Here is a 21624-nt window from a genome sequence, read left to right as displayed (position 1 = left end):
TCAAACTTCTTCCATCTGCAGTCTTTTGTCACCCAAATGATTGCTCCATTTAATGCTAAACGGACAGTGTGAAAGTTACAGAACATAATAGGTAGTAAACATGATTAAAATAGTCATATGCACTGACAGAAAAAACTCGCAACACCAAAAAATAATTCATGTAGAGTAATGAAATGTCAATTGCAAGATGACAGGTTAATTAATGCAAGCCTGAGATAAACCATTGTAAATGTGAAATGCTGGTACATTGATAACCAGTGTAACAGCCAGAAAGTTGAATGCAAACATGCAAACGTACATGCATTTTACCATAAAGGTGGCGGATGCCAGTTTGTAGGATGGAGTTCCATGCCTGTTGCACTTGGTCAGTCAGTACAGGGATGGACAATGCTGTTTCTGCCAGAGATTAGAGGCTCCAGATTTGTTGACCAATATAGATTGCATGTGTGCCACATAATAAAGTTGCACATATTGAATATTTTTTTAAAAGAAAAGTTAGTTTATGTTCAGTTTGATATACGAAGTGTTGTAAATAGTCTAAATCAAACTGTTATAGTATACCATTGAAACTCGAAAAATTATGATTCTCCAGGGCATAGACAGTGACAGTGGTGAATAATTGTGCAACCCAGATACAATATAGAACACTTTTATTATCACACAGAGCATACAGTAGACAACAAAGCCATAAGCCAGACCACTTGTCAGAGGGTTTCTGACTGGGGTTCTGGTCAACTGGCACCCTTAGTGCAGAGCACTATGAGGGAGGCTGTGTGAAGTGATGCGGTGGCGTAATGGCAACTGCGTGGAGTGATGTGGTGGCATGATGGCATCTGTGTGGAGTGATGTGGTGGCTTGATGGCATGGGGACAGACAGGTCTTTCAGGTGCAATATCATCTGCAGCAGTAAGGGTCATGGGGCAGTAGTGTATGCCGATTGGCATACTGATGGTAATTGTGGAGGCAGATCAGTTTGCAGTGAAGCAGGCCATAGCATGAGTGTGTGGCAGTGTTTGGGGATGGCAGTGTGAAGGGTGGATAGGGCTGGTGGGAGGTTCGTTGGAAGTAAACATGTTATCGTAATTCTGCAGTCCTTCACTGAGTAGGTTGTTGTCAACAAGTTGGATGTTGGGGTCCCCGGCAAGGAAGTCAGAGATGTCCAGTCATAATTTGAAGGTTGGCGGTACAGCATTAATAACAACAGGATAGGCAAGTGTCAGAGAGAGGGTTGCTTGGCAAGTGTTGACATTCGGTCAGGTGCTTTGTAGTGTCCAGGCAGATTTGAGTCGATTGATTGACACAGTTGCAGATTTTCTGGTTAATGACGTTTGGAAGGTTCAGTAGTCTCTTTGGAGCACTTTATGGAGCCAGAGTAGAGAGATTTGGGACAGATTGTAACATGTCATCTCTTAACATTATGAAGTCAGAGTCTGCAAGTGCTTTGTGATCAACGACTTCAGGTGGTGAGTGTGGGAGGGGCAGTGGGATGTGAAGGCATGCTTCGTGGTTCTCGACATGTGTGACTAAGTCCAGTAGGCCTGGGGCATGAAGTCTGCTGGCAGGGATAATGTCTCGCTGTATAGAATTTCACCCAGTGATGCTTGAAGGTCATGTCTTTGTGCTGTACGAAGTCCCAGGAGAACCCACAGGAGCACCTTAGTCCATAGCTCTTTGTGGCATGTAATTGCTGCCTGTCATATGTCGTGCTACCATTCGACCAGATCTTTACTTTGAGGGTGGTATGCTGTGGTTCTAAAACGCTTAGCGCCCATCATATTATATAGTTCGAAAAAGAGTGCAGAGTCATAAACTGCCTGTACTGGTCTGTTGTGATGGAAACTGGCTGGCCGAAGTGTGAGATCCTCATTTCAGCAAATGCTTTGGCAGTGGGTTCAGCCATTGTAATACTGTTGCTTCGACCCAATGTGTGACATGATTGATCACCAAGAGAATATGGTGGTAGTAATCAGAATCAGGTAGTGGACCGATAAGGTCATTATGTATTTGATGAAAGCACCCTTTGGGATCTCTGAAATCCTTTATATGGTTTCGTGTGACATAAGACTTCGCTCTTCTGACATGGGATGTGTGCGCTAGCATGGAGCTTATAGTTTTTCTTTACATTAGGCCACATTAACCTGTTCATCACTATGTGGTGTTTTGGCAAATGCCCATGTGTGCCAAATTGTGGAGCTGTTCAAATATAAAATAACGGTATTTTTGAGATATAGAGGGTGTGTCCGATTTTGTGAAACATAGTGGAATATAGGGTGGGTTGCTCCCAGGACAGGGTGACATTCAGTCCATAGGTTTGTGGACAGGTCATAGATGAGGACTTGTAAATGTTCATAATGTTGTTGTGCATCTACAAACTGATCATAGTTGAGATTAGATGACAAGACACTCATCATTCCTGAGAAGTAATCTGCCACAGTGTTCTCCAAGCATTTGAGGCGGTGGAGGTCCATGGTGAACTGGGCAAAGTAGTCTAAATACTAAAACCAATGGGAGCATGTGCCCTTGTGTGGGTTTTGCATAGTTGGCAAGTGGGTCTTGATTCGTGTAGATCTGAGGGGGCATCTTTTATGTTCTGTCTGAAGTAGCATACTGCTTTGTAAAGTGCCAGTAACTCCCCCTCATATGCAGACCACTTGCTTTGTGATGATGTGGGCTTATGTGAGAAGAATAGAGTGGTTGCTGCACACCATCCCACCTCTTGTTGTAGCATAGCTATGATAGCAGTTTCTTTCACTTCTGCTGCTGTGATGTGCTGTGCATAGTGAGGGAGTGTGCCAAGGTAACGGTCTTGGTAAGGCAGTCCTTAATGCTTTGAAAAGGGCTTTGCATCTCACTTGTCCATGTGGGTTTTAATTCACCAGTGGTATTATTATTGCCGGCAAGAGCTTGTGTTAGTGGTGCTTTCAGGGAGACTGTGTGTGGAATGTGTCTTCTATACAAATTTATCTTGCCTAGGAACTGGCATAATACTTGATTGTTTTCTGACGGAGACAGCCGTTGGATAGTCTCTCTATACATTGTGCTGTGCGACGGATGCCTGATGCATTAACAATGAATTTGAGAAAGATGAATTCTTTGAACTGAAGTTGACATTTGCCTTTGTTGATTATGATATTGTTGTGAGAAAGGGTGTTGAGAAATTGTTTGAAATGGTTTTTGTGAGATTCCTCATCTAGTCAGAAAATTAAAATCTCATGAAGATAACCATAATGGAATGTAAATTTGAAGAGCATACAACCAATGAAGTGTTGCCATATTTGTGTCATGTTCTTAAGTCCATACAACATGAACATAAATTCAAACAATCTGAAAGGCATGATAATGGCCATTTTATGAATGCCATCTGGACACACTGGTATTTGTAAGTATGCCATCTTACCGTCAATAACACTAAAAACAGAGTAGTTTTCCAAATAATAGGTAAAGTCCTGGCTGATGGTACAAGGATTGAGGATTCTGCGACCAATTTTATGGAAGAACGCCATGAACTGTCAGAGGGGTGAACTATCCACACTTGTAAGAGCTTGTCCTCTGCGGTAGGGGAATAGAGGAGAAAGATACAAATTTTTGTGTGTACATATTGATGAAAACTTGAACTGGTAGAAGCATATTACTGAGCTTCTCAGATAATTACGTTCAGCTGCATTTGCTCTTCATATCACTGCTAATCTTGGAAAGAAACATATCAACCTTATGATGTATTTTGCATATTTTGACCCAATAATACCGTACTGAATAATTTTCTGGGGTAACTCGTCACTTAGAAGAAAAGTATTGACTGCATGAAAACGGGCAGTAAGAATAATATGTGGCATACACCCAAGGACTTCATGTAGGTAGCTCTTCAAAGCACTAAGCATTTTAGTATTGCTGTCACAATACGTATTTTTGCTAATGCTAATGAAATAAGTAAACAATCACAATTTGAGAAGAACAGTGATCTACACACATAATGTACTCAAAAGTATCTGCCCCAAAAACATACGTTTTTTATATTACGTTTTTTATATTAGGTGCATTGTGATGCCACCTACTGCTAGGTACTCCATACCAGCAACCTCAGTAGTCATTAGACATTGTGAAAGAGCAGAATGGTGCACTCCACGAAACTCACGGACTTCTAACATGGTTAGGTGATTGGGTGTCATTTTTGCCATACATCTATACGCGAGATTTCCACACTCCTAAACATCCCTAGCTCCACTGTTTCCGAAGTGATAGTGAAGTGGAAACATGAAGGGACACTTACAGCACAAAAGCGTAAGGCAAACATCGTCTGTTGACTGACACAGACTCCCAACAGTTGAAGAGGGTCATGATGTGTAACAGGCAGACATCTATCCAGACCATCACACAGGAATTCCAAACTGTATCAGTATCCACTGCAAGTACTATGGCAGTTAGGCAGGATGTGGGCAAACTTGGGTTTCATGGTCGAGTGGCTGCCCTTAATCCACACATCATGCCAGTATATGCCAGGCGACACCTTGCTTGGTATACGGAGTGTAAACATTGGACAATAGAACAGTGGAAAAACATTCTGTGGAGTGATTAATAATGGTACACATTGGGGCGGTCCGATGACAGGGTGTGGGTATGACAAATGCCCAGTGAACGTCATCTGCCACCATATTTAGTGCCAGGTTCGCAGGAGAGCTTCTGTTAAGTTTGGAAGGTAGGAGATGAGGTACTGGCAGAAGTAAAGCTGTGGGGACGGGGCGTGAGTCGTGCTTGGGTAGCTCAGTTGGTAGAGCACTTGCCCGCGAAAGGCAAAGGTCCCGAGTTCGAGTCTCGGTCCGGCACACAGTTTTAATCTGCCAGGAAGTTTCATATCAGCGCACACTCTGCTGCAGAGTGAAAATCTCATTCTGGAAACATCCCCCAGGCTCTGGCTAAGCCATGTCTCCACAATATCCTTTCTTTCAGGAGTGCTAGTTCTGCCAGGTTCGCAGGAGAGCTTCTGTTAAGTTTGGAACGTAGGAGACGAGGTACTAGCAGAAGTGAAGCTGTGAGGACGGGGCGTGAGTCGTGCTTGGGTAGCTCAGTTGCTAGAGCACTTGCCCGCGAAAGGCAAAGGTCCCGAGTTCGAGTCTCGGTCCGGCACACAGTTTTAATCTGCCAGGAAGTTTCATGGAAAAGGGAGCTAGCTAATGTTGTTGTCATCATTGCAAGGGGTCAGAGAGAGGAGAGTACATGGCAGGCTCACAGTGCTACTGGCAATCTCTTCAACAGTTAAGATGTACATGTTACGTAGTTACACCTGCTACAGCTAACACACATGGGTACATTTAATGGGTGAAGTACACAGAAAATAATTACAAATTACAAACAGACCAGATTAAGGATATACCATATTTTGTAAGGGCATATCTGCACTTCCACTGTTTTCCATAAAACTCCTCCTTTGTCTTTACTACTATTGCTACTGTTACAATGCATTTGTTACAATAGTTTTTTCAGTAACAATGGTTCAACTAAAGTATTTTAATTTTGTGTGTAACAGGACAACCACTGTCTGAGGATTAAGATCCTCGGTGACTGTTACTATTGTGTATCTGGCCTGCCAGAGCCTCGGTCTGATCATGCCCACTGCTGTGTTGAAATGGGGCTCGATATGATTGATGCTATTGCGTAAGTATTTTCTGTGCTAAATGAGTCTGTACCTTGTACTATCTTACAGTAAGATACTTTCTTTCAGATTCTGTCCTGGTTGTTAGTTTGATGTTCAGTGTGCTGGCTCATGAAATAAACTAGTCCGCCCCATCAATATCAAACCCATGTAGTGTGTTAATATTTCTTTGGCCGGCCTGAGTATGGTTTTTATACATTTTTCCACACACATGTACACAAATGGTGAGCCAATTCCTCACTCTGATTTGGAATAGAAAGCTATAATAATTACATTACAACTCTACACAGAACAGAGCTTAAAAGATGTTACATAGGAAATATTTTCCTGATGTTCTGTGAAATACTTTTTGGTCAAAAGCTGTCTTTCAACTTCGTAGGTTATTGTCAGTTGCAATTGAAGGATAAAATGATAAGCAACTTGCACAGATAGTCCTGACGTAGTTCCAGTGAATACAGAAAAGAAGATGTACAATGTGTTTTCAAATGAAAACATTACTTTTAAATGCTACACAGAAACTATTATATTTAACACAAGTGAAAATAGAGCTTTTAACATCATGAAAAATCGCTACATAAACAAAAAAGAGAGAGAGAGAGAGAATAGCTTTTGTCGATGAATGTAAGCAATCTAATACTGTAACTGGCTGTGTGAAAAAATGAAACTTACCTGTAACCCATCTGATTCAGATATTGCACGATTTAAGTCCAGACTTAAAGCATGCCATTAGTTGGCACAGGTTCTCAAAATTTAAAGAACAGTGGTTCAGTAATCAAACAACATTTTTCTTGTAGGGTATTTGAGTAGAGTTAAATGCTCATCCATTAATACTCAATTAAATAAACCAGTCGAGAATTGTACTTACTAAATATAGATCCTGTGTAGCATTGACTGAGACTTTAAAATGCTTTTTCGAAAGTATGTGAAGCACAGTCCTTTTAACCTCAAATGTCACTGAAAATGAAAGTAAGTATGATGACAAGAGTTTACGTAAAGATATGTGTTGACTGATTTTCATCAAAATCATTGTGGCAATTTAGATATTTGTCATAAACATGTACCAGCTTTCATGGGTCCTCTGCAAGGAAAAAATGTCTGTTGCCTGTCAGTGGTGTCCTTAATAATAGTTATATGCAAGTTCTCATTTGAGGAAGCCACAGGACTTAATATCACCAGGGACAACAACAATTTTGGCTGCTCTGTGGAGGATACTATACTCACAATGTAACTTGACCCTTTTCTGAGATTGAAAGAATTAGCGGAAGTCGGATGACTTCAGTTGGGTATGGAATGTTTGTGCCTGTTGCAATTCTTACCTACTACATAATACAGCATACTGTATCATTGTAATAGGCACTGTGAATGCAATGTTCATTCCAGTATGCTGCCTGCATGCCTCTGAGAAAGAGGCAGACCTCTCCTCACCCCCAACAGTAGCTGATACACTGGGCACCGATAGCATGCTTCTACTTCCAGCAGTTCCAGAAACAACTATTTTCAAAGATGAAAAGGTAATGGATCAAATGACATTTTCCCTCTAGCAGGAATCTGCAGGGTATGGCATGGCTTGATGGACAAGGGGAATGTTCTTTTGTAGAGAGTACAAAAAAGCTGGTACAAAGTCATGACAAATATCTTGATCATCACTATGATTATGTAGAAAAATAGCCAGCATATGTATGCAGTATTTGTTTATAACCACTTTCTAATATTCATACTCTTTTTAGTTTTGAGGCATACTGATTCTTAAGGACAAAAAAAGCTCTCGGTTATTTTTTCAAATCATTAATGTGTATCGTCCCATCTTAGTCTTTTAATTAATTCCTTTTAGTATATTAATGCAATAAATTAATTCTGAGTTTCAACTCATCTTAGTTTAAATCAGCCATCACTGTCATCATTTTCTTCTGAGGGATATTGGTGAAAATCTCCAGTTATGTCATTACTTCACAATCTTAAGCAAGAGTATTAACCAGAATGAAATTTTTGCTCTGCAGCGAAGTGTATGCTGATATGAAACTTCCAAGTGTATTAAAACTGTGTACCAGAGCGAGACTTGGATTTGGGACCTTTGCCTTTCGCAGGCAACTGCCACCCAAGCACAACCCATGACTTGTCCCCACAGCCTTAAATGATCTCCTACCTTCCAGACTTAATTTGTTGGAGCAGTTGCCTATGAAAGGCAAAGGTCTCTAGTTCATGTCTCAGCCTAGTACACAGCTTTAATCTGCCAGGAAGTTTCAAGAGTAATAACAATAAAAGTTTGGTATTATCCTTTATTTTCTGTAATCAATGCTATCCAATATTTCTGTAGAAAAGGGTAGTAGGAAAATACTACCAACTTACTACTACATGGTGCAAGATATTGGTTACAAGCACTATATTGAGTATCACTGTTAACAGGTCTGTGGTGGAAGCAACAGATGTCCAACTCAATATGAGGGTTGGCATCCACTCAGGCCGTGTGCTGTGTGGTGTGCTGGGCCTGCGAAAGTGGCAGTATGATGTCTGGTCTAATGATGTCACACTTGCAAACCACATGGAAGCTGGTGGAGAGCCTGGGTAAGCCATAAAAGTTGCACTGTTAGAAATAACAGTACAGCTTACCTCATGGCAAGTGAAATATGTTTTTATTTAATAACTAGTGTTGTTTATACAGTTATCTTCACATAAGATTAGTTGATAAGAATATAATGGGTCATCAGAATATGTACATAAACTTGTACTAAAAGGGAGAATCAAACAATCATTGATAAGGCTGAAAATATCCATGTGATGCTTGTCTGTGCTTTAGTTCCTTTTGTGCTGTTAGTTTATGTACATAACCTTTTGGCCCATTGTGATTTTATTAACAGAAGAACAGATGCAAAGGTATTGTATCTGTAATGCTTGTCAGTAGCTATAACAATAACTGGGTCAACTTTTGTATGTGATTCCCTACATTAAAAATAAGAGGGACCCACTAACATGGGTGACCATATTGTTGAGCACCTCATTTGAACAAGTATCAAGAGTGGACATTACGTGCTTCCCTTTCTGTGTACAGGTATTCATATTTTGGAAAGTAACTTTTATCAATTCATGTTTCTTGGACTTTGTTTTTTGCTGCAATGAGAATTACCTCCTTTCAAATTATTCATTTTTGAAAGCCTTTACATAGAAGGACCCTGAACTGGGTGCTGCTGCTGCTGCTGCTGCGAATTGAGTCATTCCACAGCACATCTCATAAGGCTCTGCTTCATCTCACACACACACACACACACACACACACACACACACACACACACACACACACACACACACACACATTAATGATATTGAATGATATTGATTTTGCAGCCGTGTGCACATAACACAGGCTACATTGGACTATCTCGGTGGTGAGTACGAAGTGGAAGCAGGCCACGGTGGGACAAGGAACCAGTACCTTCGGGATAACAGTGTCACCACGTACTTCATTGTGCCGCCTGCTAGGAGACGGAAGGTAAGTGCTGCCTCCCATTTTAAATCCAGGACCTGCTATTTTTGAACTTGTTGTTTTGTACATACTTCGAAATTTTTGTTCTCCATTTGAATTTCACTTAACTTTTTTTAATGACATTTGGTCACATAGAATGTTAATAAGAAAAAAAGAAGAAAAGGGTACCTAATACAGCATAAACAGAGACAAAAATTCACAGGTGATAAATGGACAGTAAAAGAAGGGACCCAATGAGAATTTTTGAAAAGCTCAGATGTGAATTATAACGGAATGTTAATGTGACTGTTGTTCTGATGAACCATTTTTTTCATGTGCCAAAAATTCCCTAGGTTCTGTAAGTTAAAACAATTTTCTTGTGTCCTGCACTTACAATCTATCTTCAGTTGTTCTTTCATTTGGCAGGAATTAATTTTTTCCTTGGTAATAGAATTAACACTTGGCAAACACCATTAATGGCATTACAATGTATAAGGTTTCCTCTCTCCACTCTGCCCACCTTCCCCTCTTCGATTTCCCACCTCCCTTCCTCCAATAGAACCTGAAAATAAATCAAGTGTCAGTATCAGCAAAGGTTTTTATGCAAGCATGTATTGATTATTTTTGTGTGTAATTACCATGGCACCTGACAACATTCCACGCGGGAAAAATATATTTAAAAACAAAGATGATGTGACTTACCATACGAAAGCGCTGGCAGGTCGATAGAAACACAAACAAACACATACACACACTCAAAATTCTAGCTTTCGCAACCAATGGTTGCTTCGTCAGGAAAGAGGGAAGAGACGAAAGGATGTGGGTTTTAAGGGAGAGGGTAAGGAGTCATTCCAGTCCCGGGAGCGGAAAGACTTACCTTAGGGGGAAAAAAAGGACAGGTATACACTTGCGCGCGCGCCCGCGCCCACACACCCACACACACACACACACACACACACACACACACACACACATCCATCCGCACATACGCAAATATATTTTTCCCGCGTGGAATGTTTCCCTTATATATATATATATATATATATATATATATATAAAAACAAAGATGAGGTGACTTACCGAACAAAAGCGCTGGCAGGTCGATAGACACACAAACATATATATATATATATATATATATATATATATATATATATATATATATATATATATATATATATATATGCCGAAACACACGCTGCAGCATCAACTCAACAACTTCTTTAACAATTCATATAGGAGCTGTTGAATCAACTTTCATACACTCTGAATATTTCACCAAGTGATTTCCATCTTTTTACAGATTGAAGTGATTAGCAGAAGACATTTCACCTTGTATGAGGAACTGCCGGGGTACTATACTGACAGACAGCTGGCAGGCTTTTGTGGAGTAATTAGCAAAGCTGGTACACTGTTCAGACAACATATCAGTCACGATGTTGATTATGTTGATAAACAATCAATACATGGATGCAGAATCTGTAACACACACAATCCTTTTTGATATTCACATCTCTTTTAATTGTCAGAGATCGGGAAGTCGGGAAGGGAAAAGGTCAAAGGAGGGGGAGGGGGACAACATTTCAGCATAGAACACACCAAATAAAATGCAAGGAATGTGCCACATGTGTAAAGATTGTGGAAGTGCAAGGAAAACACAAGTATTTTTAATTTTCGTCAAACGTACTTATTATTCAACTGTAAGGGAATTTTCTGCAAATTTTTTTTCTTCCACCTAGTCTATACTGCTTAGTGGTTTATTAAGACACACAGCATGCAGTACTACAAATGTGACCAAATTTATGGAAATGCCACACCTGTGGACTATCTACAAATGGTCGTGTATTACTGTTAAAGAAAGTGATGACAGTTATCACTTAACTGCTCAAAAGTACGACTTTGTTGTAAAATGGTGTAACTTCCTGAATAATTTCTGGTGGGAAACTGAGCTTTTTGTGACCCACGAATACAACATGCATAAACTGTAACATGAACTGTGCGAATAACAGTGTCCTGTATACAGGATATTTCCAAACAACTGACAGAGAGAAGAATGAGGTGCCTCTGTTTGACATCTGTGCTTGACTGTGTTCGGTTGCTTCCTGACAAGCACTGTATTTACTTTTATAGGATCAGCAGGTTCAGCATTATGCAGGACAAGCTGGCAACTGTCCTCCGCAGCAATATTTTACTATGTGGTGTGTATTTACATTGATAACCTGCTGCAACATCAAAACTATTTAGCCTTGTGTTTCTTCGTATGACATCCCAGCACTCATAAAATATACTTCCTTCTAAACTTCAAGTTCAGATTAGATCCCCCCTGCAGGTCCAGGGGTTAGAATAGGCCTGAGGTATTCCCGCCTGTCGTACGAGGCAACTGAAAGGAGTTTCACATGTTTCGGCCTTTATGTTATGGTCCCCTGTAGGGTTTGACCTCCATTCTTCAAAATTTTCCCAAAGAGCAAGCCAATTAGGGAAGGGTGCCGTACAAGGTGCATCATGTCCATCATGCATTAAGATCTTTAGTGCACTTTCTCATTGTCACATTTCAGTCCTGCCCATTCTCCATCTCTTGACTGAGGGCACCTTCCTGGGTGCGTTTACCACCATGCACTATGCAGTGTTGATTTCTGCATTGATCTGTCCCCACTTCTAAGCTGGAGAAGCATAAGTCTTCTTCAGCTTCTCTCGGTAGGAAGGGGTACCTTGGGTCACTCCATTCCTAGGTTTCTTCTAATGGAAAAGACAACACCTGCCAGTGGCTGAAGAGCCCAAAAGCAGCTGGTTGTATGGATTCACACTCATCATCAGTCCCGGAGACTGAGCCAGTGAAGTCCTCCTAGCCAGGGAAACCCAAGGAGCAGCGAGAGAAATCCAAAAAGAAAGCCCCTAAGACCAGAGACATTGCAGTGGCACCCATACCACCGCTACCTACACGCTCTGTGGCTGAGGATGGGGTGGAGATTTTGGCGACTCCAGAAGACCTAGATCTTACCAGTCCCTCAGACACAATGGACATAGACGGCTCAGGCAATAAATCGGTGGCATCAGATGACTCTGAGGCGTAAACTGCCTCATTGAATGTTCCATGCCTTCCCAGTCTCATGATGTCATCCCCCCGTGGAATTGCGGTGGTTTTTCCAACACCCGGCTGAGCTACAGCAACTGTGAAGCTTTACACTTGCTATTTGCATTGCCCTCCAGGAAACCTGGTTCCCAACAATGAGGACTCCTGCCCACTGTGGCTATAAGGGATATTACAGGAACCATAGTGGCTACAATCGAGTTTCAGGTGGAGTTTGCATTTATGTTCTAAACTCGGTCTGTAGTGAACATGTGCCCCTTCAAACCCCTCATGAAGCTGTGGTTGTCAGGATAGGGATGATGCAAGAAATAACTGCAATGTTTATCTTCCTCCAGATGGTGCATTACCCCTGAATGTATTAGCTGCACTGATTGATCAACTGCCTAAACCTTCCTACTTCTGGGAGATTTTAATGCCCATAACCCCTTGTGAGGTGGTACCGTGCTTACTGGCCGAGGCAGAGATGTTGAAACTTTACTGTCACAATTCGACCTCTGCCTCTTAAATACTGGGGCTGCCACACATTTCAGTGTGGCTCATGGTAGCTACTTGGCCATTGATTTATGAATTTGCACCCCAGGACTTCTCCCATGTATCCACTGGAGAGCACATGACGACTCGTGTGGTAGTGACCACTTCCACATCTTCCCGTCACGCCCCAGTGTCAGGCACATGGACGCCTGCCCAGATGGGCTTTGAACAAGGCAGACTGGGAAACTTTCACCTCTGCTGTCACCGCTGAATCTCCCCCACATGGTAACATTGATGTGATGGTTGAGCAGGTGACTAGCACAATTGTTTCTGTGGCAGAAAATGCGATCCCTCGTTCTTTAGGCTGCCCGAGGCATAAGGCAGTCGCTTGGTGGTTGTCGGAAGTTGCTGAAGCAATTAAGGAGTGTCGGCAAGCTCTACAGTGGCATAAGTGGCACCCTTCCCTGGAGCACCTCATAGCTTTTAAACGGCTCCGTGCCCGTGTTCGGTACCTTGTCAAATAATGGAAGGAGGAGTATCGGGGGAGATACATCTCCACCATTGGGTGCATGTCACCTTCCCAAATCTGGACAAAGGTCAAATGAGTAACAGGCCCCAACAGCTGTCCCCGGTGTTACCACAAATGGTACTGACGCAAACACAATTTCCGAACGCTTTGCTGAGCACTTTGTTCAAGCCTCTGCGTCGGAGAATTACCCCCCAGCCTTTTGCACACTCTAATGGTGGCTGGAAGGGAACATCCTCTCATTCACTACATGCTGCAGTGAATCCTATAACACCCCATTTACAGAGTGGAAGCTCCTCAGTGCCCTTGCACAGTGCCCCGACACAGCCCCTGGGCCTAATCGCATCCACAGCCAGATGATTAAACATCTCTCATCTGACTACAAGCTACATCTTCTTGTCATCTTCAACCAGATCTGGTGCAATGGTGTCTTTCCATCGCCATGGCGGGAGGGCACCACCATTCCGGTGCTCAGACCTGATAAAAACCCACTTGATGTGGATAGCTATCAGCCTAACCAACATTCTTTGTAAGTTGCTGGAACGTATGGTATGTCGACAGTTGGGTTGGATCCTGGAGTCACATGGCCTGCTGGCTCTATGTCAGGGCAGCTTCCACCAGGGTCGCTCTACCACTGATAATCTTGTGTCCATCGAGTCTGCTATCCGAACAGCATTTTCCAGACGGCAACACCTGACTGCGGTCTTTTTTGACTTACGTAAAGCATACAACACAACTTGGCGACATCATATTGTTGTCATATTGTTTGAGTGGGGTCTCCGGGGACCAGTCCCGATTTTTATCCAAAACTTCCTGTCGCTCCGTGACTCCCAGAGTTCCATCCATATCCAGGAGAATGGAGTCCTGCAGGGCTCTGTATTGTCTGTCTCTCTATTTTTAGTGGCCATTAATGGTCTAGTTTCAGCTGTTGGGCCCTCCATCTCACCTTCTCTATATGCAGACAACTTCTGCATTTCGTACTGCTGCTCCAGTACCTTTGTTGCTGAGTGGCACCTCCAGGGAGCCATCCACAAGGCGCAGTCATGGGCTGTAGCCCACGGCTTCCAGTTTTCAGCCGAAAAGTCGTGTGTCATGCACTTCTGTCGGCGTTGTACCGTTCATTCGGAACCCACACTTTAACTTAATGACGAATCCACTCACTGTAGTGGAGACATATCAATTCCTAGGACTGGTTTTCGATGCTCAATTGACTTGGCTCCCTCATCTTCATCAGCTTAAGCAGAAGTGCTGGCAGCACCTCAATGCCCTCCATTGCCTGAGCAACATCAATTGGGTTGCAGATCGCTCTACGCTACTGCAGCTGTACAGAGCCCTTGTCCATTCCCAAATTGACTATGGGAGTGTGGTTTATGGTTCGACAGCACCTTCAGCATTCCATATACTCAACCCTGTGCATCACTGTGGGGTTCGATTAGCGACAGGAGCTTTTAGGACAAGTCCGGTGACTACCGTTCTGGTGGAGGCTAGTGTTCCTCCACTGCATATCAGACGTGCGCAACTGCTCGCCAATTACGCAGCACACATTCATAGTTCCCCTAAGCATCTGAATTACCATCTCCTTTTCCCGCCCATGGCAGTCCGTCTCCTGCATTGGTGGCCCAGATGGAGGCTAACGATTGCAGTTCTTGTGCGGTCCCTTCTCTCTGAATTGGAGTCCTTTCCTTTACCACCTCTACTTGCAGTCTGTTCATGTACGTGTCCATGGTTTACGCCTCAGCTGCAGCTTCATCTGAACCTTTTTCATGGCCCTAAGGACTCCGTTAACTCCCCCGCTCTCCGCTGTCACTTCCTCTCGATTCTTTGTGTGTTCTGGGGCTCTGAAGCGGTTTACACCGACGGCTCAATGGCTGATGGTCACGTAGGTTTCACATTTGTTCATGGAGGACATATTGAGCAGCACTCCTTACCAGTTGGCTGCAGTTTTTTCACTGCAGAGCTGGCGGTCATATCTCTTGCTCTTGAGTACATCCGCTCATGCCCTGGTGAGTCATTTGTCCTGTGTACAGACTCATTGAGCAGCCTACAAGTTATCAACCAGTGCTACCCTTGCCACCCTCTGGTAGTATCCATTCAGGAGTCCATCTATGCCCCGGAAAAGTCACGCCATTCCATGGTGTTTTTACATCTACATCTACATTAATATTCCGCCAGCCACCCAACGGTGTGTGGCGGAGGGCACTTCACGTGCCACGGTCATTACCTCCCTTTTCTGTTCCAGTCGCGTATGGTCACGGGAAGAACGACTGTCTGAAAGCCTCCGTGTGCACTCGAATCTCTCTAATTTTACATTCATGATCTCCTCAGGAGGTATAAGTAGGGGGAAGCAATATATTCGATACCTCATCCAGAAATGCACCCTCTCGAAACCTGGTGAGCAAGCTACACTGCGATGCAGAGTGCCTCTCTTGCAGAGTCTGCCACTTGAGTTTGCTTAACATCTCCGTAACGCTATCACAGCTACCAAATAATCCTGTGACGAAACGCGCCGCTCTTCTTTGGATCTTCTCTATCTCCTCCGTCAACCCGATCTGGTACAGATCCCACACTGATGAGCAATACTCAAGTATAGGTCAAACGAGTGTTTTGTAAGCCACCTCCTTTGTTGATGGACTACATTTTCTAAGGACTCTCCCAATGAATCTCAACCTGGTACCCGCCTTACCAACAATTAATTTTACATGATCATTCCACTTCAAATCGTTCCGCACGCATACTCCCAGATATTTTACAGAAGTAACTGCTACCAGTGTTTGTTCCGCTATCATATAATCATACAATAATTTGTGTGGACCCCAGGGCACATCGGAATCCCCGGCAACGAACTTGCTGATAGGCTGGCCAAACCGGCAGTGCAGCCAAACAGGCAATGCAGAAACTGCTTCTGGAGATAGGCATCTCCAAAGCTGACCTGTGTTCTGTCTTACACCGCAGGGTTTTCCAGCTTTCGGAGATGGAATGGCATAACATCACGCACAACAAACTGCGTGTCATTAAGGAAACTATGAAAGTGTGGAAGTCTTCCATGCAGGCCTCTCGCAGGGGATCAGTTGTCCTCTGCCGGCTCCGCATTGGCCATATGTGGCTAATGCATGGTCACCTAATCTGTCCCAAGGACCCATCTCAGTGTCGCTGTGGCCCCCAAATAACAGTCGCCCACCTCTTGGTGGACTGCCCACTTTTAGCCACTCTGTGGCAGACTTTTAACTTTCCCGGCACCCTGCCTTTGGTGTAGGGCGACAATGCCTCCACAGCAGCTTTAGTTTTACGTTTTATCCATAAGAGTGGATTTTATACTTCTATGTAGGCTTTAGCGCTTGTCCTTTGTCCCTCCGTGTCCTCCATCCTAGTGCTTTTAGTGTGGAGGTTTTAATGTGTTGCAGAGTAGCTGGCTTTCCCTTTTTGTTCTTGTGGTTGGCCAGCCACTGTAATCTGCTTTCATGTTTTACTCTCCTCTGTTTCTAGCAGCTCTGTTGTTTTCTTGTCCTCTTTTGTTCCTTTTAGTGTTCATTGCCTTCCCTTCATTCTTGTGGTTTTTCCTTTCTTTCTATTTTGTGTTATATGTTTCGTTCATTTTATTCTCACACTTGTGGCATTGTTTTATTAGGAACAAGGGACTGATGACCTGGTAGTTTGGTCCCTTCTCCCGCCTTTAAATCAACCAACCAACCAATCAGATTAGATATGCTTTCTGTTCCATACATACATGGTGAGCAGTATTAATTATGTGGGACATGATATAAAATAAGAAAACGTATTACAAAAAAATAGATATGTTAATGTTTCTTCCACAGATCTTAAGTAAAACTGTCCTCATGAATGTTGTACAGGTAACAAAAATCTGAAGCATATTTTGACTTAAAGACTTAATAAAAAAGCTTGTCAGTGTCTGTTCCTCTTGTTATCATTAGAATATTGTACTGGTTTGCAATATTTTTGTATGTGGCCTAAGCGTAACAAAAGACCATTTCTGAGAGGTTCATTTGTCTTACTTTGAATAATGTGTTAGATAACAGTGTGTCAGTCTTTCTTAAATGAAAAAAGTGCGAAGATGTTACAGTGAAAAAACGGGGTGACCAGAAAACTATACCACCGTCGTATGCCTGTTATTGCAGAAATTTTGTGTCATTCTTTGGTACCAACATTAGGGGGGTACATTGAAATTTATTCATCACGATGAAAAATTGTTGGCTAGAATTTCTTAATCTCAGAAAGCAGTTAGTGTTTCAAGTTGACCAAATTTCAAAACATACATTAAATTTTGGGTTGTTATACAACCATACTTGAGTAACAGAGGGGCATATACAAATGCTTCGGAAATTCACATATTCTGACAAGTGGAACAAAGATTTGTTAGAAATATTGCCTTCTGTGGGTATCTATTACCTTTGTTAACTGTTTGCTACACAGAAAGTGCCACAATGTTCTAATGAAACAATTAAATTGTATTTTTCTCAGAACTTCTACACATATTATAGTCTTGTTCTGCTCTAATTTCTTTCAATACTCTCTACCTGTAACCTAATAAATATGCTCCTTGATTCCGGTAATCACCAAGATCTTGTCTTTGGTGCTTGAGGCCCCCCCCTCCCCCACTCTTTCAGCAAGATAAGCAGCTAATATTTCCTCCCCCTCTATTCAGATGCAGGCTCAGTTGCAGCCATGAGCACGGCACGGATATGAGATTTTTTTTTTTTCCCAGTCAAAAACAATTCATTCAGTTCATTGTTCACATGGCTGACAGCTGTGTTAATCGAGGGTTGGTCATGTCAGTGCAAGACTTAAGTAAACCCCACAGGAGTGTGCGCTGTTGCTGCTTGCCCTGTCTCCATGTCATCTTTGATGCTAGATCCTAAGTTGCTACCCAGGCTGTTTCCTGCTCCTCCTGCATTAAGTGCCTTATCCTCACTATCAGAATCGCTACACAAGGCCCTAATTTTCTTTGTCAGCTGACTAAATTTGATGCTTGGTTTCATGGTACTTGTGACCTGGTATTCTGTAGTTAGCTTTTCCTGTAGCAATTGGCCTACACATCTCCCGTGACTGCTCGCTGGTAGCAAGACCCCCTTTTTTTATGCAACTTTTCTACAACCTAGCCTTAACATCATTTCTACAAGTCTGCTGCACCCTGTTAAACTCACAGCTCAAAGGCTACAGTCCACAAAAATACCTACAGAAAAGACTTGCTAACATTTTAAATTGAATTCAATGTTTTATACTCTTTCCTTTGGCCTTAGTCAGTTATTTTGCTGCCCAAATAAGAAAATTTATTTACTGCTTTTAGTGGCTCATTTCTATTTTAATTCTGTAATTATTAGCTGATTTAATTTGAATACATTCAGTTACCCTTGTTTTTATTTAGTTAATGTTCATCTTATAACCTCTTTTCAGACACTATCCATTCCATTCAACTGCTCTTCCAAGCCCTTTACCATATCTGACAGAATTACAATGCCATCAGCAAACTGCAAAGTTTTTATTTCTTGTCCCTGCTTTCCAAGGTTCTCCTTGACCTGCTTTAATGCTTGCCCAGTGTACAGACTGAATAAAATGAAGGACAGGCTACAGCTCTGCCATACTCTCTTCTCAACTGTCTTATTGTCATGTCTTTTGACTCTTCAAACTATAGTCTGGTTTTTGTGCTACATGTAGATAACCTATCACTCCTTGTATTTTATCCCTACTACTATCTTCAGATTTTCTAAGAGTATATTGCACTAAACAATGTCAAAAGGTTTCTATGTATGTGCAAATGCTACAAATGTAGGTTTAGCTTTCTCCAGTTTGTCATCTAAGATAAATCTTGGGGTCAAAATTGACTTGTGTGTTCCTACAGGTTTCCAGAACTTGAACTTGTCTTCCATGAGGTCACCTTGTACAAGTTTTGTCATTCTTTTGTAAATCAGCTGATGGTCAAGCATTCACACCTGTAAGCACCAGCTTTCTTTGGAACTGGAATTATTACTTTTTTTGTGAATACTAAGGATATTTCCTGTCTCACATATCTTACATACCAGGTGGATTAGTTTTGTCAAGAGTGGCTCTCCCAAGAAAATCAATTATTATAAGAGAATGTTGTCTACTTTAGGGACCTTCTTTAGACTTTTGTCTTTCAGTGCTCATCACATTCTTCTCACAATTTTGTATCTCGCATCTTATCTCCATCCATTTCCTCTTCTCTGTCCACTATAATTTGGGAGGATGATGGTTGAAATTCCCAACCAACGATCCAGATCCAGATTTAGATTTTCCATGATTTGCCTAAATTGCTTAAGGCAAATGCCAGGATGGTTCCACTGAAAGAGCACAGCCAGTTTCCATCCCCATCCTGCCCTAATCTGAGGTTGTGCTTCATCTCTGATCTAATGACCTCATTAATGATGGGATGTCAAACACTAATCTTCCTTTTCTTTCTGCATTATTGTCTTCAGATGTGTTTTTCTTGTACCCTTCCATGTATTCGTCCTAATCTTCAGCCTTCCTTATTTTGTCTCACACTGGCTTGTTATCAGAGTTCTTGATACTCGCACAGTTGCTTCTGTTTTCTCTGAAGTTTTCTTTATTTTCACTATAGGTGGCATCTCTCTTTCCTATAGTCAAGCATTCTTGTACAGCTTTGCATTTGCCTTCTACCCATACCTGTCCTGCTATTTTGCACTTCTGTCACCTAGTTTTTAGATGTTTGCTATCTTCACTTCTTGTGTTCTTATATTTTACCCCAGTAACATTAAATTCTTGTAAAACAGTTCCTACTGGCTGATTTGCCATGTAAAATATTTGGTTCCTTGCTTTCTGTAGAAGCATGAGAGATCTTGACAGAAGCAGGCTAGTTTTTATGCTTGGGTCTTTTATTCAGTCATGAACTGACAAAAAAATTTCTCAGTACTTATCACCTCCAACTTCCTCATTGTCTCCTCACTGTTGTGACTGTTCATGGCACCATTATGATAGTGCATTATGTACCAGGAATGACACTTTCAGATGTATTTGCTGAATTTTTATTTTATTTTATACCCTGCACTAATTTTTTTATGCCCTCTATGACATTTATTGTTCATATGGACAGTGGGCAACAATCATTATACATCTCATTGCGGATATATAAAATTGAAGTCCACTATGGTGTGCCTCGTTTTCTGTTTATGGTATGGATGGCTGCAACACATCAACTCCTGCTTGTTGAAGTTGATTGCCACTGTCACATCCATAAGCTTGATCTATTTTGGTGCAACATTACGCTTGAAGATGTTAAAATGTAACACTGGTTGCAAATAAAATAAAACTAATAAATACAGTTGGAGGTTTCAACCATACTGCATAAAGATGTAGTAATGGCTGTAATCTCATGATACATCAGATGATGTGTGTACAAAGATACTGATACCTTTTTGCAGTTACTTCTTTTACATCGGCCACCTTCTTTCTCTCCTTTCTGGTGGTTCCATAGTGTACTATTGCTCCACACTCATGATTGTACCCAAAGACTGAGACTTCGAGTTTTCTTTTTGTGTGTGTTTACCTGCTGCAACTTTTTATAATACTATATACAGATTCCATCGGTTTTTAAATATTTTATTTTATTAATGTTAATTGTAATTTACTCAAGGAATGTTTCATTAAATATTCTTGCATTAATAACTGTGTTATTAATTACGTTTTTACTATATGTCTAATCTGGTTGAACCAACATGTAATTCTCATAAATACTTAGATATAATTATATGAGGCAGGTGACATTTGCTCCCAAAATGGATCATTCACAGTAGGAGAATGTTGTCAATCTTGTTGGTTTATTATCTCATAGTGTTCAGTACAGGGTGGTATAAGTGAAGCAAGCTTTGTACACATTAATCTTTACATTAATCTTTCAATTACCTGTGACCTCATTTGTTTTTTAGTAGAGCCAATACACAAAGGAGGGTTCCTTTGGTACATGATAAATGGTTTACCCAAAGGCAATATACATTTGTGTTCTTAAAATCTAAGAAACAATTTTTCATCATAATGACATTTATAATACAGGTTTAATTCTTCTATTTAAGATTTATGATTTGATTAACAGAAGATGGGTTTATTTATTTTAATTACATTTAACCAGGTTCCATAGCGCTGTGTGAACAAAAGTTAATTGAATATGGAAAAAGTCACAGCCATTTTGTTTAGTCTCAAAAACTCATAAGAATATTTAGAAAACAGAAAGAAAAGACCATAAACATTAGAAAAAGGACACACAAATACTTCAATAATATGCTACAGTACAATTGTGAATAACAGTTTTAAATTAGAATTAAATGTCCAGGGTTTATCACTCAGTTGTCTTAAAATTCTGCAAAATTCTGCTGGAAACCTTTAGAATAATGCACAACTTACTGCATAATAGTTCAGATGAGTGATTAAATTTCTGCTTGTTTTTTCAA

The 21624-nt window shown here is 41.4% G+C and overlaps 1 protein-coding gene across 1 annotated transcript in view; it reads left to right on the top strand.

Moving 5' to 3' along the window:
• LOC126475054 (Ca(2+)/calmodulin-responsive adenylate cyclase) overlaps positions 1 to 21624 on the top strand; it is a 375710-nt gene that overhangs the window by 174343 nt on the left and 179743 nt on the right. Inside the window, exons 8-10 of the mRNA XM_050102605.1 lie at positions 5522 to 5649; positions 8051 to 8209; positions 8987 to 9131. Coding sequence (XP_049958562.1) covers positions 5522 to 5649; positions 8051 to 8209; positions 8987 to 9131 — 432 coding nt within the window. The remainder of the gene's footprint in view (positions 1 to 5521; positions 5650 to 8050; positions 8210 to 8986; positions 9132 to 21624) is intronic.

This window comes from Schistocerca serialis, chromosome 4, assembly GCF_023864345.2.
Source record: "Schistocerca serialis cubense isolate TAMUIC-IGC-003099 chromosome 4, iqSchSeri2.2, whole genome shotgun sequence".
Classification (NCBI taxonomy): Eukaryota; Metazoa; Arthropoda; class Insecta; order Orthoptera; family Acrididae; genus Schistocerca; species Schistocerca serialis.
This window is presented reverse-complemented; position numbering and strand designations above follow the sequence as displayed.